Source organism: Caretta caretta, chromosome 4 (assembly GCF_965140235.1).
Source record: "Caretta caretta isolate rCarCar2 chromosome 4, rCarCar1.hap1, whole genome shotgun sequence".
NCBI lineage: Eukaryota > Metazoa > Chordata > Testudines > Cheloniidae > Caretta > Caretta caretta.
The window spans coordinates 127,914,081-127,940,738 of NC_134209.1; the positions used below are offsets into that span (position 1 = coordinate 127,914,081).

The 26,658-nt window shown below is 42.1% G+C and overlaps 1 protein-coding gene across 5 annotated transcripts in view; it reads left to right on the top strand.

Moving 5' to 3' along the window:
- EVC (EvC ciliary complex subunit 1) overlaps positions 1–26,658 on the top strand; it is an 80,676-nt gene that overhangs the window by 17,754 nt on the left and 36,264 nt on the right. For all 5 annotated transcript variants that reach the window (XM_048848899.2, XM_048848901.2, XM_048848903.2 and 2 more), the window contains 6 exons: positions 1,264–1,362; positions 8,069–8,206; positions 11,256–11,414; positions 14,098–14,314; positions 19,971–20,119; positions 24,778–24,876. In XM_048848899.2, coding sequence (XP_048704856.2) covers positions 1,264–1,362; positions 8,069–8,206; positions 11,256–11,414; positions 14,098–14,314; positions 19,971–20,119; positions 24,778–24,876 — 861 coding nt within the window. The remainder of the gene's footprint in view (positions 1–1,263; positions 1,363–8,068; positions 8,207–11,255; positions 11,415–14,097; positions 14,315–19,970; positions 20,120–24,777; positions 24,877–26,658) is intronic.

Sequence of the window (26,658 nt, forward strand, 5' to 3'; positions counted from 1 at the left end):
CAGTTTTATTTTCAGAGGGTGCATTCTGCCTTTCATATCCATAGTGTCAGCAGGTGAGGTACAAGTCATCATCGCTTGTATCTTTTTCCATCCTACTGAGTCTTGTTTTACCAGCAAGTCTATTGATAATAAGTTTTCCAAATTCTACTCAACTGCAATGTTGACTTGTCAAGCGACTCCTTGAATTATTTTTTGTTAGCAAGGAATCCATCCCAAAGGATTTTAATAGCTTCCCCCATTTTGGATCCAGTATGCTAAGGTTTCCCTTTCTTCTTGTCCTTTGAAGCCACACTAATGGCAAAGAGTTTGGAATTCAGCCATCAAGTGTTAACTTAAAGCTATTCCACTTTTTGAATATGTATTGTGGAGATTTCTATGGCGTCTGCTTGGTGTAAATGAGAGAGAGAGAAAAAAGAGAGTCATATATCCTGCCGCTAAGCTGAACACATTCAAACAACTTTATTTTTTCACTTTCAAGATTAACAGTTAAAAACCCCACAATAATCCATTTACTATCTTTTCTCTCTGGCTTTCAAGGAGATAAGTGGGAGGGACTTGGGTGAAGATTCTGCCAAAGATTTAAAATATAATTTGTTATATTTTTGCTATTGTCGATATTGTGATCAGGGAAGTTGATCAGAGTCTATTTAATTGAAGGTCTGTTTTCGAGAGATCTTCCCAGAGCCTGGGATTTTCCCAGATCTTGTAACTCTTTGGTTACAGATGGTATACAAATGAGTGGCTTGGTTACAAATGGTAAACAAATACAGTTGAGCAATCCCAAGATGGCAGCTTAAAGGTGAAAGCATTACACTACAGGCATTTGTGAGGACACGACAGCTTGGGCACACATAAAGTTTTAGAAAAGATCCACCCTACTTTGAACATGCCATTGTGTGATAGCTACCCAAAGCAGAGACATGAAGTCTGATGTTTGTGAGTCCCTTTGTTATCCTTCGATGAAAGGCCTTGCGTATGCTTTAAAATTTGTCAGTTGCCTTAGATATGTAAAATTACATCTGTCTTTGTAGGAGTGTAGGAAGTGTAAGAAATACTGGAAGATAATGAATGTTATCCCAGGCAAATTGGGAGAGTCCGAGCATGACTATTTTAAGTGTAAATTATCTTTTCTGCTATTAATATATTTTCACTTACAACTCATCCTCATTCATAGATGTAATCACCAGTAATGATTACCACAGTGACCTTACAAGTCTTATCAAATTGATTACGTTTTATATTTATTTCTCCTTTTTCACCTAGGTATTTATTCAGGTTCTCAGAACATACCTCTCTGATTTTTACCTTAAAAAGAGGATTACTGAAGATTTATACCAGCAAATCATTTTGATGCAGGAAACTGTAAGTGTCTCCATTGTTTAATATTTCAGCCAACAGAAAATAAAAGTTAATGCAAGCAGTTTGTGAAAGTTCAGCAATATGCCCCTCCTGTGTTGATCTCTTTTACATGGAATAATGTCATCTGTAGTGTATTTCAAACTTTCCTGTTTTTTGGGAGTGGGAAGAGGCAAAATTAAGTGAAAGACATGATTGCTGAACCCCTGTGGTGGATTGTCCATAACAACTTGTGGCTGAATGTCTGTCTGTATCAAAAAATGCCAATTACTACAGTGCTGTCTCCAGTCTGTTACGAGAAAAGCCTTTTTCACAGTTTAGTCCTATCAGGAAAACAGTGTTTTCTAGACCTTAGCATGAATGATTTCTAGGGGTATGTCTACACTATGAAATTAGGTCGAATTTATAGAAATCGGTTTTGTAGAAAGCATTTTTATACAGTCGATTGTGTGTCCCCCCACACAAATGCTCTGCGTGCATTTAGTCAGCATTTAGTTGGCGGAGTGTGTCCACAGTACCAAGGCAACCGTCAACTTCCGGAGCATTGCACTGTGGGTAGCTATCCCTCAGTTCCCACAGTCTCTGCCACCCATTTGAATTCTGGGTAGAAATCCCAATGCCTGATGGGGCAAAAACACATTGTCGTGGGTGGTTCTGGGTACATATTGTCAGGCACCCCCCTCCCTCCCTCCCTCCATGAAAGCAAGGGCAGACAATCATTTCACGCCTTTTTTCCTGGGTTACCCATGCAGACACCATGCCATGGCAGGCATGGAGCCTGCTCAGCTCACCATCACCGTATGTCTTCTGGGTGCTGGCAGACGTGGTACTGCATTGCTACATAGCAGCAGCCCATTGTCTTTTGGCAGCAGACAATGCAGTATGACTGGTAGTCATCGTCGACGTAGTCCAGGGTGCTCTTTTAACAGACCTTGATGAGGTCAGGGGCACCTGAGCAAACATGGGAGTGACTCAGCCAGGTCATTACTCTTTTAAGTTTCCTCTCATGGCGATTCAGTCCTGCCGGCAGTCCTACTGCACCATCTTTTAATGAGCAGCCAGGAGACAACGATGGCCAGCAGTCATACTGCACCGTCTTCTGCCGAGCACCCAGGAGATGACGATGGCTAGTGGTCGTACTGCACAGTCCGCTGCCAGCAAGATGTATAAAGATAGATGAAGTGGATCAAAACAAGAAATAGACCAGAGGAGTTGTGTATTCATTTTCTCCTCCCTCCCTCCCTCTGTGAAATCAACAGCCTGCTAAACCCAGGGTTTTGAGTTCCATCCTTGAGGGGGCCATTCTGTTTCTCCTTGATGCAAAGCCACCCCCTTTGTTGGTTTTAATTGCCTATAAACCAACCCTGTAAGCTATGTTGCCAGTCGTCCCTCCCTCCATCAGAGGAACAGCAGACAATTGTTTCACACCTTTTTTCAGCGCAGACGCCATAGCACTGGGAACATGGAGTCCGCCCAAATCATCGCAGCAATTATGAGCACTATAAACACCGTGCACGTTATCCAGCAGGATATGCAGAACCATAACCTGCAAGAAAAGCGAAACCCAGGCGAGGAGGAGGCGACTGCAGCACGGTGACGAGAGTGAGGAGGACATGGACATAGACCTCTCTCAAAGTATGGGCCCCTGCAATGTGCACATCATGGTTTCAGTTGGGCAGGTTCATGGCATGGAACGCCAATTCTGGGCCCGGGAAACAAGCACAGAGTGGTGGGACCACATAGTGTTGCAGGTCTGGGACGATTCCCAGTGGCTGCGAAACTTTCGCATGCGTAAGGGCACTTCCATGGAACTTTGTCACTTGCTTTTCCCTGCCCTGAAGCGCAAGAATACCAAGATGAGAGCAGCTCTCACAGTTGAGAATCAAGTGGCGATAGCCCTGTGGAAGCTTGCAACGCCAGACAGCTACCGGTCAGTCGAGAATCAATTCGGAGTGGGCAAATCTACTGTGGGGGCTGCTGTGTTGCAAGTAGCCGACGCTATCACTGAACTGCTGCTATCAAGGGTAGTGACCCTGGGAAATGTGCAGGTCATAGTGGATGGCTTTGCTGCAATGGGATTCCCTAACTGTGGTGGGGCGATAGATGGAACCCATATCCCTGACTTGGCACCAGAGCACCAAGGCAGCGAGTACATAAACCTCAAGGGGTACTTTTCAATGGTGCTGCAAGCACTGGTGGCTCACAAGGGACGTTTCACCAACATCAACATGGGATGGCCGGGAAAGGTTCATGACGCTCGCATCTTCAGGAACTCTGGTCTGTTTCAACAGCTGCAGCAAGGGAGTTACTTTCCAGACCAGAAAATAACCGTTGCGGATGTTGAAATGCCTATAGTTATCCTTGCTACTGGCCTGGCATGGTAAAGTGTCCTACCATGGAGGACGGAATAAGGCTGCCCTCCCCAGATACCTTTTGCAAAGGCTTTGGGAGTACATCCAGGAGAGCTTTATAGAGATGTCCCTGGAGGATTTCTGCTCCATCTCCAGACACTTTAACAGACTTTTCCAGTAGCTGTACTGGCCGCAAATGCCAGGGCAAATTAATCATTAAACACGCTTGCTTTTAAACCATGTATAATATTTACAAAGGTACACTCACCAGAGATCCCTTCTCCGCCTTAAGGGTCCGGGAGCCTGCCTTGGGTGGGTTCAGGGGGTACTGGGTCCAGGTCCAGGGTGATAAACAGATCCTGGCTGTTGGGGAAACCAGTTTCTCCGCTTCCTTGCTGTGAGCTATCTACAACCTCCTCCTCCTCCTCCTCCTCCTCATCTTCCTCACCCCCAAAACCCGCTTCCGTGTTACCTCCCACTCCTTGGACAGAGTCAAAGCACATGGTTGGGGTAATGGTGGCTGCACCCCCTAGAATGGCATGCAGCTCATCACAGAAGCGGCATGTCTGGGGCTCTGAACTGGAGTGGCTCTTTGCCTCTCTGGTTTTTTGGTAGGCTTGCCTGAGCTCCTTAATTTTCATACAGCACTGCTGCAGGTCCCTGTTATAGCCTCTGTCCTTCATGCCATTGGAGACTTTTTTTAAAATATTTTGGCATTTCGCCTTTTCAAATGGAGTTCTGCCAGCACAGATTCATCTCCCCATACAGCGATCAGATCCCGTACCTCCCGTTCGGTCCATTCTGGAGCTCTTCAGTGATTCTGGGATTGCATGGTCACCTGTGATGATGAGCTCTGCATGGTGACCTGTGCAGGTGAGCTCACCACGCTGGCCAAACAGGAAATGAGATTCAAAAGTTCACGAGCCTTTTCCTATATACCTGGCCAGTGCATCTGTGTGGAGTACCCTGGGATAGCTCCCGGAGGCCAATACCGTTGAATTGCATCCACAGTATCCCAAATTCAACCCAGCCGATTTCAGCGCTAATCCCCTCATCGGGGGTCGAGTAAAGAAATGATTTTAAGAGCCCTTTAAGTCGATAAAAGGACTTTGTCGTATGGATGGGTGCAGGGTTAAATTGAGATAACGGTGCTAAATTTAACCTCAACTCGTAGCCTCAACAGGCCTAGGTGTAAATTCATTATCTGGGCTCACCTATTATTGTCAACAACAACATACTAGGGGGTGCAGTACCTGAAGGAAATTCTAAGCTATTATCAAGAAAATGTACCTGTTTTTCTCTCTGTGCAATTATTCTCCTACCATATACTTTATCAAACTCCATTTCTGGGATTGAGGCTTTTCACACTCCACACTTACAATTAATGTACATTGCTGAAAGCTGCTCTTAGTCACAGTTTGGATCACATTATGTTTGTGAGAGAACAGAAGAGAAAAAATGGTTCAGCACTAAGAAAAAATTGCTGGAAGGTTACCAGCTCTGCATCCCTTTTTTTTAAAAAAAAGAGGTAGTTAGTCTAGAATTAAAATTTCTCATGTTACGTCAGCACTAGTCAGTAGGGATTTAGACTGATCATGTAATCCCGCAGTCAATGGATTAACACTGGAGTTCTCTATAATTGTATCTGATAGCCTATATCTCCATGGTTTTCTATATTAAGATCACTTCACTGCCTTTGATCCTCAAATTTAATATTAAAAGTTAATCGTATTTAGAAAGAAAAGAGATTAAAGGAATAAATCCTTGTTTCAGAAGTAGATGCTGGATAGGGACAAACTTTAGACACATGAATATTACCGGGGTAGACCACTTCCATAATGTCTCCTAACCTTTAGGTAATGATGTTTGAAAGCACTGGTCTCTTCCTTTATCTAACAGAGCTACTGTAAGACATGTCAAGAGTTAAATATTGATTTTATCTGAGGCAGCCAGTGCAGTCTGGGGGAGCCTGCGGAGGAAGGATAGTCCAGTGGTTAGGACACTACTCTGGAACTTGGAAGATTATTGTTCAATTCCCTGCTCTGCCCCCGATTTCCTGTGTGACTTTGGGCAAGTCATTTAGGTTATGTCTACACTACAATGAAAAACCCACAGCTGGCACATGCCAGCTGACTTGGAGTTAAGGGGCTATTTAATTGCAGTGTAGATATTTGGGCTCAGGCAGGAGCTGCGGTTTTAGGACCCTGTCTGGTGAGAGGGTCCCAGAGCTCAGGCTAACCCCAAGCCTAGTCAGGGGGGACTGCTTGTACACAGCAGAACAATAGGGCTTGAACCCTGGGTCCCAGCTTGACTCAGGCTCAGACCCTCCACCTCTGTGGGGTCCTGTGATCCTGGGTTAGCCTGATTTCTTTGTAAATGAAAGGGGGTTAAACTTGAGCCTGAGTTTGACCAGGGGCTTACATTGCATGTAGACACACCCTTGCTTTCTCCATGTCTCAGATCCCCAGCTATAAAATGGGACTAATAATCTCCATGCACATAGAGTGCATGAGGATGGTAGTTGTAGGATTATCGTTTTCCCACTCACAGACCAGGTGTTCCCCCCCCCCTCCACAAAATACTTAGAATTTGTCAAAATGGAAGCCAAGAAATTTTCCAGTTCTCAGTTGCCAAAATAAAAATAAAAAAAAAATAGTGATGTTATTCCATAAAAATCCAAAAGTTATAGACAGAAAAGTGAAATTTTCATGAGAAACTCTGATTTGCTGAAAAGCAGTTTTCTATTCAGAATGCTTCCAGTCTCAGATGACTTCAAAATGGACACTTGTGTAGCTCAGAAAACCACAAATCACAGCTGGCTCTATTCTTTTCCTAATGTAATAGACACGCAAGTTGTAATCTACACGGTTGCCCTTCACAGCGAGTCGACAAAATGGTGCTATGGGGCTTTGGTTTAATAACAGCTAGAGAACTTCCAGCTCTGGGACTATCAGCCCAGCACATTTCAGAAGCATTAACTCACATGGAGACAGATTTTTTTCAGAAGAGCTCAGCTCCCGTGAGGCACCTAAAAAATAAGGGTCAGATTTTCAAAAGTTCCCGTTGTGGCGTTAATGACCAGACTTTTTCTAAGGAGATCAGTGTCTAACATGCCGAGCTTCTTTTGAAAAAGAATCTAGCCACTTATTTTGATGCCTAAATGGGAACTGAGCTCTTGACAATCTGGCCTGTAATGTTTACAAAAGTTACAAACATTGGGTTGTGGCATGACTGAATGGAGAAGACTGATCCTGATCCTCAAACACTGTATTTGCATAAAGGGAAAATTACTTTGGCAAGGAGCAATACCACTGGTATTAGCAGAAATATTACATTTAATATTATATTTAATCCTGCATTAGCAGGACAGTAGACAAGACACCTTGCTGTAATAAGCATTTTTTATTTCTTCATTCGCTGATTCTACATGAAAGCTTAATGGGGTTTTGATGACAGAACATTTTTAAGGGTCACTAAAATGTGTTTGCAGTTCTTTAAGACATAAGATATTAATGTAATTCTTTAGGAGACAAAATCATATGGTAGAAAAAGGCTTGAGAAAGAAGGCATGTTTGGGAAAGTGTAGAAATATGCATCTCGGTGGCAACCCATGGAAGAAGGATGAAGGACTGAGTTTTTTGTTTATTAAATCCGTTGGGAAGACATTATTTCACTTACTCCATTTAAAAGTATTTGCTTACAAACATTAAAAGTCAACATTTTCAAGTGGCATCTAAAAATGCCCCTTACAGTTTTGGCAGGTATAAGTAAAAGTAAGTGTGTGTGCGCACGCACCCACTGCTAGCCACCTGCATTTGCACACATGGATCAGGTATTCATACACCTACCATCCCCAAGCACTGCATGTGCGTTTTAGAGGCCAGTTAAAGATGGAGAGCCAAAATTGCAATCTTCTTGAAAATACTTGTGGGTGCACTAAAGTATTGTAAAAACTCTTAAAACTTTTTCAGGGTTAAAAATATGAAGACTTGGATCAATGCTTAATGGTATCCAAAGTCAGCGGAAATGAACACCAGGACTGATTCTGATCTCACACTTGTTTAAATTGAGTTAAGTGGAGTTACACCTGTGTAAAAAAAAAGTGTAAATCAGGTCTGACTCATGCCTAATGTCTGAGGTTTTCTCTATTTACTGCAAGAATGGCAGTACCTAGAAATAAAACTTCCTGAACTTGTTTGTTGAATTTACTTTCATGAAGAATCATGGGCAAGACTCAAACACACTAATAAATTAGCATTTTTTTAAACAGAAGCTGTATGTATATTATTATTTTCCAAGTAATACTTTTTTCCAATTCAAACAAGCTATTTTCCTGTGTAACAGGTTTTTTATTTTTCCAGGATTTGGAAGAGTTACAGAAACAACTTACCTCCAGACTACTGAGTACTGAGATGTCGGGCGCTCGTAATTCAGAGTACCAGACCTTGGAAGACTTAGAAAGGAAAGAGAGGGAATATTCTGAACATATCCTAGATAATGTACCTATATCATTTGTATTCATCTCTGTATTTCTAATTAACATAGTTCTGTTGATAGGGGAGTCAACATTTTTTTCTTTGTGGTCACTACTTCAGGATCAGTGTTTTACAAGTCCACTCATTCTGAAAGCATGCGTACATTCATCTAGCAAAGTGTTTCTAACTCTGGCCAGCAACTAACATCTTTCTTTTCTGAACACTGGTTCTTGCACAATACACAGAGATGTCAAATGCTTATGGCTCTGTTGGACTAGTAAAATATTTCAAGCCTTTGTATAATATGAGCTGTCGGACCTTATCCCATAATTCTTATTATAATCTTACATTCTTTCCCCCACCTTAATTTAAATAGGATTTTAGGACTTGATATATCTTTTGAGCCACTAAGAGAATTAATTATATATCTTGAAAAGATGACTGGTACACTTTTATGTAAAAGATATTTCAGTTCAGGGTGACAGAACTGTATTTAATAATGTAATAGATTAATGCTGTATATCACAAAATCTCAGATTAGCTACATCTTCAGCACTTGTATGAAATGCTAGCTGTAGTGGTTCTCAAGACAAAGGCTGCTAAAATCATGTTGTAACTGAAGTGGCATTAGAGTGGAATAAGCAGGCTAGTAGTCAGAATTAAGTGATTCCTCTAGTTTTCATTTTTAGTGCATTTACTGTTTTTCAAAAATTGCACTGTTTAAATAAACCATACAGGCATAGACTCTAAACTCTTTTATACCCATCTGAGTTCAGTGGGATTGTACTTGTGCAATGAAGGCAGAATGTGGCCTGTAATATTTTTCCTTACATCTGATGCTCACTTGTACCGTGTAAAGTATGCACACTTCATAGATAAACTTTTTCAGTTGATATACTTAAAGTATTACTAACGCCTCAGTAACTCTTCTGGCTACACTGCTTTGCACAGTGTAACACGTTTAAAGTGCTTTTAAATGCAAAAATATAATTTTACTGTTGACATTTGATCCTCATGAAATGATAATTTTTCAGTTCAATAGCACTAGTGTGTCAAAACTAATTTCTGAGCCAGGAAACCTGGAGGTGGAAAAAGATCTTATTTATCTAGTCTGCTGGAAAATAAGAGGAGAATCTCTCAGACTGTCTTTTTCTCTCCCTTTTTTTTTCCAACATTTGAGTTAATGAGTATGAGAGACCAGTCATACTGGCTGGCTATGTATAAGCTTCCCCACCCTAATCTGTCAGTGCACTTTAGTCCTGACTTGAACAGCCCACATATCTTAGCCCTGGGCCTCTCTGACAGAGAAACCGACAGTAATTCTGACCTGTCTGGTAGTTTGTGAAATGTGCCAGCCAGAACTTCTATGATTTTCTATTTAATCTCTGTTCCTTTCACTTGATAACAGAAGTCCGGCTGACAGAGATAGAAGCATGTGACATTTCTTGTGAGACTGTGAAGGCAATTCTTTAAAGAACTGATTGTTTAATATTCTGTAGAGTTAATCATGTGTGAAACTGATATTATTAGTGTCATCTAGCCTTACTGAGCTCCATGGGACAAACCATTAGCTAATGTAAAATGTCATTTAATGGAGGTGTAATAATTTACATCAGATGAGGATCTGCCCCCATGTGTGGAGTTGCTCCTCACATCACAGTTACTATATTATGGAAAGATTCTCATTGACTTCAGCCACATCTGGATCAGGCACTTGAAGAGCACCTCTTTTCCCTCAGTACTATACAGTTTTTCCTTTCCTCACCATACACAGCAGATTGGCACCTCCAGAAAAAGCACCTAGAATGTCAAAGTACAATTCTTAGCTATTTTGGGGAACATTTAGTAGCACAAGTCCCGTTGAAAGTCAGGTGCCAGTCGCTATTCACAATCTCCCCCTTTATTATTATTATTACTATTACTAATAAATATTTATGATGATAGCACCTAGAGGCTCCAGTCAGGATTGGGGCACCCTTGTGTTGCAGCAATATAAAACCATTAGATGGCTGGACACTGCACAGACCTAAGCCCCTGTCCTGGAGAGCTTACAATATAAGGCCCTGATTCTACAGATGTACATGTGTTTAGCTTTGTACATGTAAGTAATCCCACTGAAGTCAATGGAATGAGTCACGTGTATAGAATTAAGCGTGTGCACAAGTATCTACAGGATTAGAGCCTAAAGCTGGTGATCTGTAGGTGGGGCATATAACTTTCTAAACCACATAATGTGCTTATAATTTCTGAGAAGTTAATATAATGTTTACAAACTGAACAGCTGCAAAAACCTCAGCTGTAAAAATCTTCTGAGTTTTAAACTAAAATCTTTCTAGACATGCACTCCCACGCTGCAACATGGTTAATAAAGTAACTTGTTAGAAAGTAATGACTGGCTATTAGCCTTTCATCTGTCCCCAATTGTACTAATTAGCTGAGAGGTCCCCAAATTGTGGGGCACACCCCCAGTGCAGAGGAATGCTTTGGGGGTGCAGCGGGCCTGGGCCAGCTCCCATGAGGGACTGGGAGGGAGCGCCACCCAGACCCCTCCTGCCGCAGCTCTGCTCCTGGCCCTAGACCCGCCCCCAGCTGCAGCCCCAGCCTCGACCCCCTTATCCCTGTCCATGTCCCCCCTGCCTGAGAGCCGCATCCCTGCTCCTGGCCCTGGCTCCAGGGGTGGGGGCGTGCGTGACTCTGAAAAGTTTGGGGACCACTGAATTAGCCTGTTTTTAGTGTGTTGTGTGTGGGGAGTTCTTTTAAATAGCAATCTTAAATAAAATTGTGTACACTAACCTCCATAAAGACTCAGAATTAGCCAACAGGTACCATACACTGGTATCTGACATTACCAAGGGTGCATCCCCATGTTTTAAAATATGAGATTTTTGTGAAAATGGTTTTGCCAAATGGTGACTTTGTAATGGGTTCATCTTGAATTACAATGATTTGCCTCCCAGAAAAGAACACCTTTCTGTGTTGCAGGGTAATTAATTTCTCAGGTTTTTAAATATTATGGGGGGGGGGGTTAGGAAAAGGAGGAAATAATTGATGTGTTTTAATTCCTACTCTGCAGATGGAAGCTTTCTGGAACCAGGCAGACAAAGCCGAGCAGTTTCTCCTGAACCAATCAAATTGCTCAAGTGCCAAAAGAGGAAAGATAATGATGAATCTGACTGAGAGAATGATTGCAGTAGAAGGGTTATTAAGCCAGTCTCAGGATTTGCAAACAATGGTAAAGTACAAGAGGAGGGAAAGCTGAAGAGAGACTGAAACAGTCAATCCTAACTTAGAGCATAATGAGAATGTGTAATGTTTATGTCAGTCAGAGTTTATGAATTAGGTAGACAACTTACCAGCGGTGGCCTGTTTACTTTAACCTGTTATAAGGAGGCTAGCTTTCTTGGTAGTTTGTAAAAACTCTTAAATGAATGACCTCTCATCGCTTTGATTCTGATCCTGAAAACACGACTATCCAGTCGTGGTGGAATAAAAATGCTCTGCAAGATTTAATGAGAACAATGAGCAAGCAGCAAGAGCTATACCTAATGATGGGGAAGGGAAACATTAACCTGCGCATTGAGACCTCTTTTTAAAATGTACGTATTCCACCATGCCTGGATGGCCAGACTTCAGATTAAGAAGGGTTCCAAGTGCTCTCCTGACTTCCTTTGGAATTGAAGACCCTCAGCACCTCTGACTAACCTGGCCTTAAGAGAGGAAGCAGTAACATTTTCAAGTGTATTCATTTTAATGCAACAAAAAACACATACTGTTATGCATAATTAACATGTAATTGGACCAGATCCTTCTCAGTTATACGGGATATTAATGTGGAGTAACTCCACTGAAGTCACTGGAATTATTCTGGATTTACAGAAGTATAAATGAGATCAGAATCTGGCCCACTGTGGCCTCTAGATGCATTTTTTCACCCATAAAATATGTAGTGGTTAGTAGCTAATGATTTATGATTGTGCAATGTAGGAGTCAAATAAAACGACTCCTAAAATGACCCACATTGGCCAATAATCTTTATAGGTGGTCTCTCTGCACCGTGGTCCACAGAAAGACTTTCCTCAGTTGTGCCTGGTTCAATATGAATTATTTCTCATGTTTGGGTCCAACATTTAATAAGTTGTTCTGCCTGACATTGCCTTCATGGACCTTCTAGCTCTTTGGAGAAGGACCATCTTCTCCTTTAGTTGCTAAGGGTCACCCTGTTACGCTGTCTGGAGTTGCTCACGACCGCGAGTGCCTATCTCAGGGCAGACTGTCAAAAACAGGGCAGACATCCCAAACTGGTGGTGTTTTCTATAATTAGACTTCACCAACTCTGTAATGGATGTGAACTCCTGGATCACCGTAACAGTCTTAACATAGAGTCACAGAGAGTCCCCATAGACTTTCCAGTCTATCTTACCACCAGGCAAGCTGGACTTAGTGATACAGTCAGTGGTCACTTACACCAAAAATCACACACTAGTCAGGTTGCTTCGAGTCCCAGGAGAGCAGGCACTTACCCCAGATCAATTTGTATCTTAGATCTTACACCAAAGACAATGCCTGTAGCCAGTCCTGTAATAAAGGCTTATTAACTAGGTAAAAAGAAACGGTTAAAGCAAGCAGACATATACTCAAAGGAACCATCCATGATTCCTAAAGATGGCAGAGATGTGGTAATCTGTCAATTCAAAATATCCCCAGAGCAGACCCAGGGATAACCCTTGGGGATCTCTGCCTTTGTTTAATGTCTCTGGCTCTGTGACAGTTCAGACAAGCAAAGAGATGACAAATTTTCTTGTGACCCTGTTTTATCTTTTACATTTGGCCTTTCTATCCATGATATGAGCTCTCTTGCACATAGCATTTCCAAGGTGTGATAGGGCCATTCACAATCTTTTGCACTGTGATGTTTCTCAATGGCTGTTTAATCTTGATAGGCCTCCTTAATGGGGATGGACAACTCCCATACCTGGGTTCACAAGTTCATTGTAAACACTTTTAAAGTTATGAAGCATAACTTACATATTTCCTTATAGCATGGAATACAGCCATTACTAATGAGGTTAGTGCATGCAGCAACTTACGAGCATTTCACAGAGTCTAAACACTAACTACATTCTTTTAAGACTAATACCTATTTTGAACAAAACTAACATATAGGTGAGCTGGTTTGGTTTCCAGCTATGAGTTTGTAAGTTCTTAGCTAAAGCCTACAGCCTTGGGTAGAGCTGACACTTGGTTTACCAGCATCATGCACCCCTCCCCATCTCAAGCCATTATGTAAGCACCACTAACCTGAGGAGCAAGATTTCTTAGATGGGCTATGAACCTGGGTTTCCTGTACCATAGTGTAATGGAAGCTGTCAGTCTGTAATGGCTTTTATTTTTCAATCATTTACTGAGCTACACTGTTTTATATACCTTAAGCAATCTCAGTGTATTAGGACTCACTCCACAGTGGTATTGTAATCCTATAGCCGTGCTCATTCTTAAATGAAAACTGACCAGTTGGGCAGTATTTTAGGAGGAAAAAATCCTTAGATCTTATCCTTTTGCTCCATCTAGTGAATCTTTTCCCCCTCAGCATCAGCTTGTGTTCAACATTGAAATGTGCGGTGCTAACTTATTATTCATGTTGCTTCATTCATTTTAGATTTATTTTCATTCCTTAAGGAGCCAGGAAGCACTGGATGAAAAATTTAGACAGCTTTGCTTAACCCCTTCCATGGTGCAAGTGAGCACACACAATCAAATGAATGGGTCGTTGGAGGGCACAGTTTGTCTAGTGTCACTGGTTTTGTCTCTTGCATCATTCAGTATTGAATGGGTTAATGAAGGGCTCAGCATGTTACAGAGATTCATCACTCTGCCTGCACTTAATTTTTTACATAGTATTTTTGTTTTGTTTTCAGGACATTCAGGAAAGAATATTTAATTGGGAGCGAATGGTGAAAATGGTTGATTTTTTGAAGACAAAGATACAAGAAGAAAGTAAATGTAGACTAGATGCTGTAGCTGGCATATTGGACCAGTTAACTATAAAGAGCAACCTCTCTCTTTCGCAGAAAGAAGAGCTTTTAACAGGCCTGCACAAGGCCTTCTGGGAGCAAGTAGCACATTACAGTAACGGTAAGTACTTTTTAAACAGACATTTCCAACCTTCATCTTTAAAATTCATTGACTTATGAGCTTCATTTTGTTATTGACTTATTACTCTTCATGGCAAAGAGAGACAACAGTACATGAAATCTCACTCTTTCGAAGCATACTAATGGATGAACTAGGAATGCTGGCCCAGATGCTCAAAGGAATGGAAGTAAGGAGCCTAAATACCTTTGAGGATCTGGACTGCTGTTCCTAGGGAGGGTATATGCTCTGGAACAGGGAGTAAAGCCATCTAGGTCTTGTTCCTGGTTTTGCCACTGACTTCCTGTGTGGTCTGTGTAATCTCTCTGTGCCTCACTGTGCCCATGTGTAAAATGAATATAAGTTACATCAGCCTCATAGGGTGTCAGGGTTCCCTCCCCACTCTGAACTCTAGGGTACAGATGTGGGGACCCACATGAAAGACCCCCTAAGCTTATTTTTACCAGCTTAGGTTAAAAGCTTCCCCAAGGTACAAACTTTGCCTTATCCTTGAACACTATGCTGCCACCACCAAGTGATTTGGACAAAGAACAGGGAAAGGACCACTTGGAGTCTTGTTCCCCCAAAATATTCCCCCAAGCCTACACCCCCTTTCTTGGGGAAGGCTTGATAATATGCTCACCAATTAGTACCGGTGAACACAGACCCAAACCCTTGGATCTTAAGAACAATGAAAAAGCAATCAGGTTCTTAAAAGAAGAATTTTATTTAAAGAAAAGGTAAAAGAATCACTTCTGTAAAATCAGGATGGTAAATACTTTACAGGGTAATCAGATTGAAAACATAGAGAATCCCTCTAGGCAAAATCTTAAGTTACAAAAAGACACAAAAACAGGAATACACATTCCCTCCAGCTCAGCGAAGTTACAAACCAAAACAAAGAAAGCCTAACACATTTTCTAGCTAGATTACGTACTATACAGGAGTTAAATGGCTTACATCCTTGATCTGTTCCCGGCAAAGGTATCACATAGACAGACAGAAGCCTTTTTCCTCCCCTCCAGATTTGAAAGTATCTTGTCCTCTCATTGGTCATTTTAGGTCAGGTGCCAGCGAGGTTACCTTAGCTTCTTAACCCTTTACAGGTGAAAGGATTTTGCCTCTGGCCAGGAGGGATTTTATAGCACTGTATACAGAAAGATGGTTACCCTTCCCTTTATATTTATGACATAGCGGTATTGGGAGGGTTTTCTAATTAATGTTTGGTAAGGGCTTGGAAATCATTGGATAAAAGGTGTTCATACCATCATAGAGTTTAAGGCCAGTGGCGGTTGCATAAGTGCAAACCATTGTGTTATGTTCGCCTACCAGCAGATGGAACTGGAAAGTTTAAAACAAAAAACACAGTTGTGGCATCAGCCCTTTATAAAAGGCTATTCGGGGCTGATAATCGCAATTCAGTTCATCTCTCCATCTTGCTGAGGTTAAAGTGAGTGTTCAGACTTAGATTTTGAGGGATAAACCCGCCCCACCCAAAGAACTAAACTAACTTTGAAGGGGGGGGGCATTTTAGCTCTCTCCCCTCCCTTCCTCCACCATGAAATTTTGTTTAAACAGACAGGTATTTTGTAGCTAGAAAATCTGGAGCAGAATGGCTCACTAACCTGAAGTCCCTCATGCATTGCAGAAGCTGGGATCTCCCAACAAACTAATAACTCCTGGTATTCCAGGTTCCCCATTATGCTTTTCAAGGGCAGGATGAAAGAGCCTTGTTTTCATATATTCAGTGCCATACACATGCAGGACAATAGGAAGTGTAGGCCAATATTTTCAAAACTGAATAATAATTTTTGGAGCCTCAATTTTGGAGTGTGTAAATTGATATTGCTTAAGGAAGCCTGGCTTTAAGAAAGTGCTGAGTAGCCACCCTCTGAAAGACAGGACTCTAAGTTGTCTTAAGTTGGACACCCAATACTTCAGGCAGCTACAATTACTAGTAATTTGGAAACGGTGTCCTTAGACTCTGTTCATGCAGTCATGGTTCCCACCAGCTCCCATGTATCAAGGACCTGCATCTATTTGCAAGATGAAAACATCTGATCCTGCAGCTCACAGTTCCTTTGGCCCTGCTCTGCATTTTCACATCCCTTGGTGGGTTTTCACTATCTACAAGATTGAACCAAATCTTGTCCCCCTACTGCTAAGCCCATATGAATAGATGCAACACATGATAGTTCCCTACTCAATATGGATGAATGCTGACTCTTGGCCACAGAGCTATAGATGTCTTCCCAGCCAACTCAAGAAAGAGTGAGGGGGGGTCATGGAGAAGAGCACTGTAGTTTACTTTGCAGGCTCTTTATTGTTTCCCATGCCTCCATGCCCCATGGCTGGGGTATAGGAGGGGGTAGGGGACTTGTCCTGTTCTCATTAACAACTGTTCTACTTTGACTTAAATCAAAATACTTTGACAGACATATCTAACCATCATTATCGCTCTGCTCATCACGTGTGAGGAATTTATTACAGTTGTGTATTTGATTTTTTTTAAAACTGACTTTGAAGCCTACCGAGTTTTAACCATATCTTGGAGTGATACAAGTTGAATTTAGGAATCAGAGTTCCACTTTCATTAATGGGAGTTGTGAACCTGTGCATTGCTCTGAATATTTACCACTTTAAATAAAGAAAATAACAGAACGCCGCTAGCCATCACCTTCAGCCCCCAACTAAAACCCCTCCAACGCATTATCAAAGATCTAAAAACTATCCTGAAGGATGACCCATCACTCTCACAAATCTTGGGAGACAGGCCAGTCCTTGCCTACAGACAGCCCAACCTAAAGCAAATACTCACCAGCAACTACATACCACACAACAGAACCACTAACCCAGGAACCTATCCTTGCAACAAAGCCCGTTGCCAGCTGTGCCCACATATCTATTCAGGGGACACCATCACAGGGCCTAATAACATCAGCCACACTATCAGAGGCTCGTTCACCTGCACATCCACCAACGTGATATATGCCATCATGTGCCAGCAATGCCCCTTTGCCATGTACATTGGTCAAACTGGACAGTCTCTACGTAAAAGAATAAATGGACACAAATCAGATGTCAAGAATTATAACATTCATAAACTAGTTGGAGAACACTTCAGTCTCTCTGGTCACGTGATTACAGACATGAAAGTTGCGATATTACAACAGAAAAACTTCAGAAACAGACTCCAACGAGAGACTGCTGAATTGGAATTAATTTGCAAATTGGATACAATTAACTTAGGCTTGAATAGAGTCTGGGAGTGGTTGAGTCATTATAAAAAGTAACCTATTTCCCCTTGTTTATTCCTCCCCCCCACCGTTCCTCAGACATTCTTGTTAAACCCTGGATTTGTGCTGGAAATGGCCCACCTTGATTATCATACACATTGTAAGGAGAGTGATCACTTTAGATAAGCTATTACCAGCAGGAGAGTGGGGTGGGGGGAGAGAAAACCTTTTGTAGTAATAAACACCCATTTTTTCATGGTCTGTGTGTATAAAAACATCCTCACTTTTTTTCATGGTCTGTATGTATGTAAATCTCCTCACTGTATTTTCCACTTTATGCATCCGATGAAGTGAGCTGTAGCTCACGAAAGCTTATGCTCAAATAAATTGGTTAGTCTCTAAGGTGCCACAAGTACTCCTTTTCTTTTTGCAAATACAGACTAACACGGCTGTTACTCTGAAACCTGTCACTTTAAATAAAGAGTATCTAGTCAGTTAGGAGCAAAGGTTTAACATATCACTACATTATTCTGTATTGATTTAATTCCGTGTTTTGCCACAAGAGTATTTATGTCTCTCGTCCCCTTCATAACATCTTGATTCAGCATCCATTAAAGTCATGGGGAATCTTTCCATTCAACTCAGTGGGCATTGGGTCAAGCACCAAGTGGGGTAAGGTTGGAAGCTGGTTTTATATATTTATATTTGAAAGTAAATCCTTGCTGTCTTTGTTAAATGATTTTGATTCTAAAGTGATCAGTCTGGAGTAAAATCCTTTGTCTGCTAGCAAAGCAAATCTGGCTTTCTTAGGATAATTGATTCTTTACCTGCCCTATTGGCATGCTGTCCTTGTCAAAGCTCTAGGAGCTGAACAGCCTGAATGTATGGTTTCAGAGTAACAGCCGTGTTAGTCTGTATTCGCAAAAAGAAAAGGAGTACTTGTGGCACCTTAGAGACTAACCAATTTATTTGAGCATGAGCTTTCGTGAGCTACAGCTCACTTCATCAGATGTATGTATGTATGTAAATACTGAATGTAAATACTCTCACTGGAGAGTTGCTCGTATTCTCAGCTAGTTTCGAAGTGTGAGTTTTGCCATATCTAAAGGCCATCAATCCCCATTCCGCAGGTTTTGTCCTCTCTAAAAATATTGGTAAGTAGTCATATGAACAACAGTTTAAGCAAAGAGTTTAATGGATGCGCCCTGCTAGTTCTTTAAAAGGAGGACATATATGGCTACCTCGGGGCTGTTGTGTTTTTCTAAAAGTAAGCCCTTAAAGTTTGAGTTCATTCCTTTTGTTTTTCTCACAGTCGTATTTGCATTGCTGCAAGACAGAGATGCAGCTGATAAGGCCTTAGTTTTATGCGAAGTAGGTCCTTTTGTCCGCAAGAGTAAAATCTGTACACACATATTAAGCAACCTCCTGTATTAAAAGATTATCTCAAACTTCTTGCATACAAGCCCTCCCATCGACATAGAACTGTGTCACTCGGGAGGGGGGATTTTCCACACCCCTGAGCGACAAAGTTTTGCCAACATAAGTTTGTAGTGTAGACTAGGACTGTATTTCAAAATGTTTTTTTAAACCTCCAAGGTTAGTGTAGACCTTTTTAGGGGGTGGCGGTGGGGAATGGGCACTGCACTATCTGGATTTTTAATTAAGGACTTTAAGTGCATTTTCAAATGATTTGTCAGGGAATTTATGTTCGGCGGCAGGCTGATGTTTATAATAAATTAGCACTGGGCATGAGTAATGTGCAGAGTTTATATAATGCACTGCTTTATCTCCCCACAACAAGGAACTTCCCATAGCTAAAACACCTTGATATGGTGGCAGAATAGCTGCCACAATGTAACATTCATTTTCTGAATTCATCTTTAGCTGCATGGTTTATTTGGGGGACTAGTGAATTATTTAGGTATCTATAGGAAAAAAAGGTTAGTATTTTTTTGAGGGAGTTAGATGAATACCAGATGAAAAGACAGAGGTAAGGGAGGATTGGATAGCAGATGTCTGGATCTGCCAGGCAAACTCATCTGGAGCTGTGGAGTGTCTGAAAGTTAGGCCTCAAATATCTCAAGCTGGCACCCACCCCCACCAAAAAAATAAAACAAAAAAATCAGTGATACTGAAAGCTTTGGCCTAAGTGACTTGTCCAAGATCATGCCGCAAGTCAGAGGCACAGCCAGGAATAGAACCCTGAAGTCCTAGCACCCAGTCTAGTGCCCTATACACTGGACAGTGCTGCCACCCTACAATAGCATATATTTATTTAAGAAATAAAAGTCAAACTGCTTGAACACAGGCTTTTTTTTTTTTTACCACTATATCCATTTTTAAACCAGAAATGAAAGTTCGCACACTTATTTTCCCCAAATTATAGATTTGTAACACCTAATCATTTACATTTTATATTCCAGAATGTGTCCAACAAGGTAAAGACCTAATCGTGAAACTCCTGGCATGTCGTGCAAGGAAGATAAGAGAGCTCAAACAAGCTCAGAAGGATGAACAAGGGGATCTCCTCAGTAAAACTCAGAAAATAGGGGAACTCGATGAGTTTCTGAAGGTGACTGTGTAAAGATTTATATTCACTATTTGGTTTGTTTTAGGGCCATTGTAACGTTCTCTGAGGTTCTCCCAGTCCACCAGAACTGCCAGCTTGTGTTCTCATGACATGTCTTCAGTAGCCTAGGTCAGAGTTGGGGATGGGGGACAGGACTGCATAGGCCTGCCCCAAAATACTAGGGTTGGCTTTGCTTTTTAAAATTTTAAAGCCCTCTCTGAGATTGGGACTTAGCCACCTCTCGCTTGCTTGGGCAGCTGCCATGCTCCTAGCTCTTCTATAAACTTCCGGGGTACATAGAATCATAGAATATCAGGGTTGGAAGGGACCCCTGAAGGTCATCTAGTCCAACCCCCTGCTCGAAGCAGGACCAATTCCCAGTTAAATCATCCCAGCCAGGGCTTTGTCAAGCCTGACCTTAAAAACCTCTAAGGAAGGAGATTCTACCACCTCCCTAGGTAACGCATTCCAGTGTTTCACCACCCTCTTAGTGAAAAAGTTTTTCCTAATATCCAATCTAAACCTCCCCCACTGCAACTTGATCTCTGTCCCTCAGATCCGCCCCATGTAACATGGGGATAATAATACTCATGATGTGTTGTCTTTTGAGTTCTTCAGGGCAGGGAATCTCTCTTATTTTGGGTATGTACAGTGCCTGGCCTGGCAGAGCATGTCTGGGGCCTCTAAGTGCTAATGTAATACTAATAATAAGGAATAACAGTGCTGTGGTGGTACCCTCCATTGCTGTAGCAACTGCTGCAATGGGAACTCTCATACTGTGTCTGCAACCAGTGCCAAAAGGAAGTCCATGCAAAAGGCACCCTGAAGTTTCCACACTGTCAGCAGCACGCAAAGAGAAGGAGAGGATGCAGGGCCAAGGGTTGGTCTGCACTACAGAGTTAGGCTGACGTAAGGCAGCTTACATTGATCTAATTATGTCAGTGTCCACACTACAGCCTTGCTCCTACCGATGTAAGTGCCCTACCACACTGACATAATAAGCCCTATTCCTCTTGTGGAGGTGGAGTTATGGCGGCATAGTGAAGGCGAAGCAGTGTCTGGGTAGACACTGCAGGTTACTTACATGCTGGAGCCGTGAAATTGACAAGGAAGTTGGGCTGTCACCCCAGGATGGGTGGAGACAGCTAGAGGGTGGCTGTCTCCTAGCTCCCTGCGCCCAGCCAGGCTGGTGCTGAGGCTCCCCACAGGGAACAGGGAGCGTCCGTGTGGCTGCCAGGCTGCTGGCAGGAAGCGGAGAGCCGGAAGCCTCTGTGCAGCCAGTGGGGAGCTGGGAGCTTCTGTTCAACTGCTGGGCTCCCTGCCTTGGTGCAGCTGCTGGGCTCCCGGTGAGGAGTGGGGAGCTAATATCTGGGGGGGGGGGAGGGGAGGGAGACAGTGGGGCAGTCAGGCTTCTGGCAGGGAGCTAGGGAGCTGCACACAGAGCTGAGAGCCTAGGTTCTCAGCCCCCCACACTGGCCCTCTTAAGTTGGCAGAAATGCTCCTGGTGAGGACACACACCACCAACTGAAGGACGGTAGAGTGGACATGAACCACTGCAGTAATTACTGTGATGGCTGTAAGTCAACCTAACAGAGGTCAACTTACATTTGTAGTGTAGACATTCCCTAGGCTATTTCCATATTGAGTGGAAATCCTGTAGCTTGCTGGTGCTTGCCTGCCCAGCTCCAGCATGGAGCTAAAGAGCTGGCACTGGGAGAGGGACCAGAGCCTGCCTCTCCCAACTTTCCCGCCACCACCACAATAGGAAAACACACTCCTCCTCTTGGCCCCCTCAGACCATTTAGGACAGGCCAACACCAGTCAGGGAAGAGCTGCCATTCTCAAGAATCTATTCCCTAAGTGACCAGTCCCTACAGTCACCCATCCCGATAACCAATCTGCTGCTACCACTGACAGCAGAGGCTCTAGGATGACTTGCCTACCCCACCAGTGCTGCTGTGAGGAACAGCTGCCAGGTAGGGGGACACATCCAAAGGAGACCTTCTTCAGGTGCTGGGGACAGGGAACTTTGGTTGGTCAAGAGGAGTGAAGGAAATGGCTCTGGTGGGTGTGTTGGGTGAAAGGATTTGTGGAATTTGGGAGAGGAACAGGATGGGATTCAGTGAAGACGGGATGCCTTTCTGGAAGATATGCTTTAGTCACACACATGATTTTGGTCTCAGAAGGGTAACTAAGTGAAATTCTGTGGCCTGTATTATCCATGAAATCAAAATAGATGTTCTAATGGTGCCTTCTGGCCTTAAAAATCTATGCTGGAAGATTGTGAAGTAGAGGAGAATATTTAATGTCACCTGAGGGGATAATTGAAGGGGTCCCCTGTTAATAATTTTGGCAACACAGCACTTGGCAGGGCACGTTGCTTTGAATTAAGATTAGTGGTTGTTCATGGATACTTTGATTTAAGACATGGTGTTTTGATCAACAATTATATAATCTTACAGCAAAACTGGCAAAGTTAACAGTGATGTTATCAGAATGATGAAACCCTAAATGCTGAAAGCGACAGGACTTCTGTAATTGCTGAGAACTACAGACTTTATTTTAAAATTCATCCTCAACTATCAGGGAAAGAAATGATTTAAGGGCAGCATGTCTACTTACTAAGATACCACCCCACAATATTAGATTGTTTTTTAAAATTAATAGAACAGTTTAAAATGTAAAAACTCAGCTAGATTGTTCGAGAAAACTTTTTTCCCATTACAACAAACTGACAGATTTTGCTGACCTTAATGCTACAACTTCTTATTGCAGTCCAAGCTTTGTAATTACATTGTGTAAGTTAGATAATGCAATTACTATATTTTGTCTGCAGTGCTTCCTTGATGAAGTTTGGTTAAAGAACACTCTCCATAATGTACAGGGGGGGAAAAACAGTGTAGGAGCAGGCTTCCAGCCATTTAAAAACACATGTGTATCTGTAGTGGAATTTTATATCTCTTAGGCTCTTTGTCTTGATCAAATATAAACAGTTAATTTTATTATGCAGTTTTCTATTCACTGGACACTTTAATGTTTGTTTGTACTCCTGTTTAATGGACTTCTTGGTAGACACCCAGAGCATGTTAACTGAAATTAAGAAATTTTGTATCAAGACTTTCTTCTGCAAAGGCAAGAAAAATTCAGTCGTGCAAAGAAAATGCCTTCATTTTTACATACCATAGTCTTACAAATAACTTTGTCATCTAACCAATAAATTGCATAGTAACAGTTGTAACTAATAATACATTTGTTGCAGGCTGGGGGATTTATAGCTGTTTGCCAATTTTTTCAGCTTTTGTATTGCAGCACAGGATATAAAACTATGATGTTAAGAAATTCCTCCATGAAATATAACGGAGCCATGAGATGCTCTCACCCTTCTGCCCCAATAGTGAAATGGGTCCTTGTGAGCAGGTGACTCTCTCCTCCACTCTAAGATAAAGTCCAAATGCTCTATGGAGCAACAAATGAACCACCTTCCTTCGGTATGACTTGATTAACAACCAAATAAGTTATTCTTGTTAATACTATGCAGTAGCTTAGTGGAAATTTTCATGCTTTGTGTTCAAGTGGTTGCAAGTTCAAACCTGTCTAAGCTGTCACAGAGATGGTGAATATTTATTTCCCTCTAAGTTTATGTCCACACTTCAAGAAGGATGTTGAAAAATTGGAAAGGGTTGAGAGGAGAGCCATGAGAATGATTAAAGGATCGGAAAACATGCCGTATAGTGAGAAACTAATTAGATTGTTTCACAAGTTTATCAAAGAGAAAGGTGACTAGACAAATTCAGACTAAAAATAAGATGCAATTTTTTTTTTTTTTTTTAACAGTGAGGGTAATTAACCAGCAGAACAACTCAACAGACATGGTAGATTCTCCATCAGTGGAAATTTTAAAATACAGATTGGATGTTTTCCTAAAAGATATGATCTAGTTCAACCTATTCAGCTATTGGATTTGAAGCAAGAATTGATTCAGGGAAGTCCAGTGGCATGTGAGATGTAGGAAGTCATATGAAGTCATGTGAATTCTTCTGCCCATTCTGCCCATACAGTCTGTCTTTTGATTGTAATGATATATGACTAAGTATGTGAGCTACTATCATCAGCATTACCTAGGATTAGTGCTGCTTCTTTTTATATTGAGTATAGTGCCCATGAAAGGTGGACAGACTGAAAATACTAGAAAGTGAAATTATCAGTTCACAGAACAGCTTTGTATACAGACTGGTAGACTAAACATGTCTTCTGTGACCCACCGATTTTTCTCAACCCAGTTCTGGAGTGATTATCTCTTTGGAGTGAGACAGTAATTCAGACTATGCTGATTTAACCCTTTCTTCTTTGCTAAAGACTTTTTTGTTGACACCTGCCTACTTTAAATAGGTACAGAAATCACCAGTTTACTTTGTGTAGGCCAGTTTTCAGCTATACTGTACTGTACTAATGCTTTTCAGTCCTTGCTAATGATCTTCTACCAGTCAGCTAGGACAGCTTTTTCCCTACTAGCTTTTACAGTATTTGGATCCCTGATGCTGCCAAAAAAGTACCCTTGCTTTATTTGTCAGTCAGTAGCTTTCATGCTGACCATAGTTTCAGCTATTTAAAACACATATTTTTACACGGTTTTTTCCCTATTTTATTTCTATTAATCTTAGGCCTGCCATGAAATGTTAGAGAAGCAGAGACAGACACTGCATGATCTGGAAGAAGAGGATGACTGCCAAAGCACTGAGGCCGTTGCAGAGCTCCATCAGGTGATTTGTGCTAATGGCTGCGAAAAGTCTGAAAATCTCCAATCCAGTTACAAAATAGAGCTAGACCTCAGGCATAGAAACTTCAGAGATTTATCATTCATTTGATATTCTGCAGCTTTCCAGAGGCTAGGTTAGTGCACTAATGGGCTTGGGATTTAGTCTTTTACTCTAGGAGACCTGGATGTCACAAATGAAAATGAATTTGGTCTCCTCCTAATCTGTGATAGATGTGGGGTTCCTAGCACTCTAGATGAAAAACACTCATGACTTATTCTCTGACCACAAGTCATCTCTTGGTAATATAAGGGAGAACTTTCCTTTGTAGACTTGCAGAATGTTTCCTCTCTAAGTGACCACACACCTTTATGCTTCCACTAGAAACGTTTGCCTACACAATCTCCCAGGGGTAATTAGAACTAGGAAACATTTTTAAATACATGTCTACCTTGCCAGCTTACCTTGGTTTGGATCCTGTTTGCATAGTATATCAAATGAGACAACAGCTCATGCCGTGGTAGACCAACTTGCTACAACAGCCTGCCACCCTATAGTGCCTGCTCCCCTTCTTTCAGCTTGCAGTATTCAGCTAAGAGTATAGCCAAGTGGTGAACCCATCAACCAGGGGACTCTGCAATCACAACAGCAAACAAGGCTTACAGCAGGAAGGCACCAGTGCCAGATACAAGGCAGGAAAGGGAAAACGCATCTCATGCCCTAATACTTTTCCCAGATAAGGTGCTTGGGCAGGGGTCGGCAACCTGCGGCACGCGTGCCAAAGGCAGCACGGGAGCTGATTTTTTAGTGGCACTCTGCTGCCAGCCGGGGTCCCGGCCCCGCTCAGCCCGCTGCCAGCCTGAATAGACGGAACCCCAGGCCGGCAGCTGGCTGAGTGGGGCCAGTGGCCAGGACCCTGTCTGCCGGCCCCTGCCAGCCGGAACCCCAGATCGGCAGCACGCTGAGACACTCAGCCCACTGCCGGTCTGGGGTTCCATCTGCTGCCGGCACCGCTCAGCCCGCTGCCAGTCTGGGGTTCCGTCAGGGGGCCCCCGTAAATGTAAAATTTATTACTGGCATACAAAACCTTAAATTAATGAAGACTTGGCACACCACTTCTCAAAGGTTGCCTACCCCAGTGCTAGGGTGACCCCAGTCATAGAGGAAATGCAAGAGAGACAAGGAAAGCATATGAGGCTTCTTGATTTACTGATAAAGCTCTAGGTACTGAGTTAATTTATTCACAGTGTTGGTTCACTGACACTTTTAAATGAGGATCTGAATTTGTAATATTTAGTATTGGTCTTGCTAATTCGAAATTGTTGTTATTGGCGAAGTTTTCATGCTTTGTCATCTTGTTATTATGTGTGTAAGATTAATGCTATCTAATGGTAGCAAAAATCAGTGACCTTTGATTGAGCTGAAAGTGATTAGTTGTAGTCTAACAGGCTCTGTTTTGATTAATTGTGACCAGTCTGGTGTGTCACGGATATCTTTTGACCATATCACACCTGGTTTCATGGGCATCTTAGTAAATGCTAATTATAGGATTGTGCATTTGTTTCACTTTATCAGAGTTTTCATTGCCCTGTGCATTTTTTGTCTATCAGGTTTTGATAAAGTTTGAAAAAACTGAGCAGTGGCACTGTAGTTAGTAGAGGATGAACGCCTGCTGGAGTAAGTTTGTGTAACGGTTCTAGGAAAAGTATATTGGAGGAACAAACTACTCATTCAGAATGGGGGAAAAATGGTTTGGATGGTTGTGTTTGTGAATCTGAGTAGGTGCTT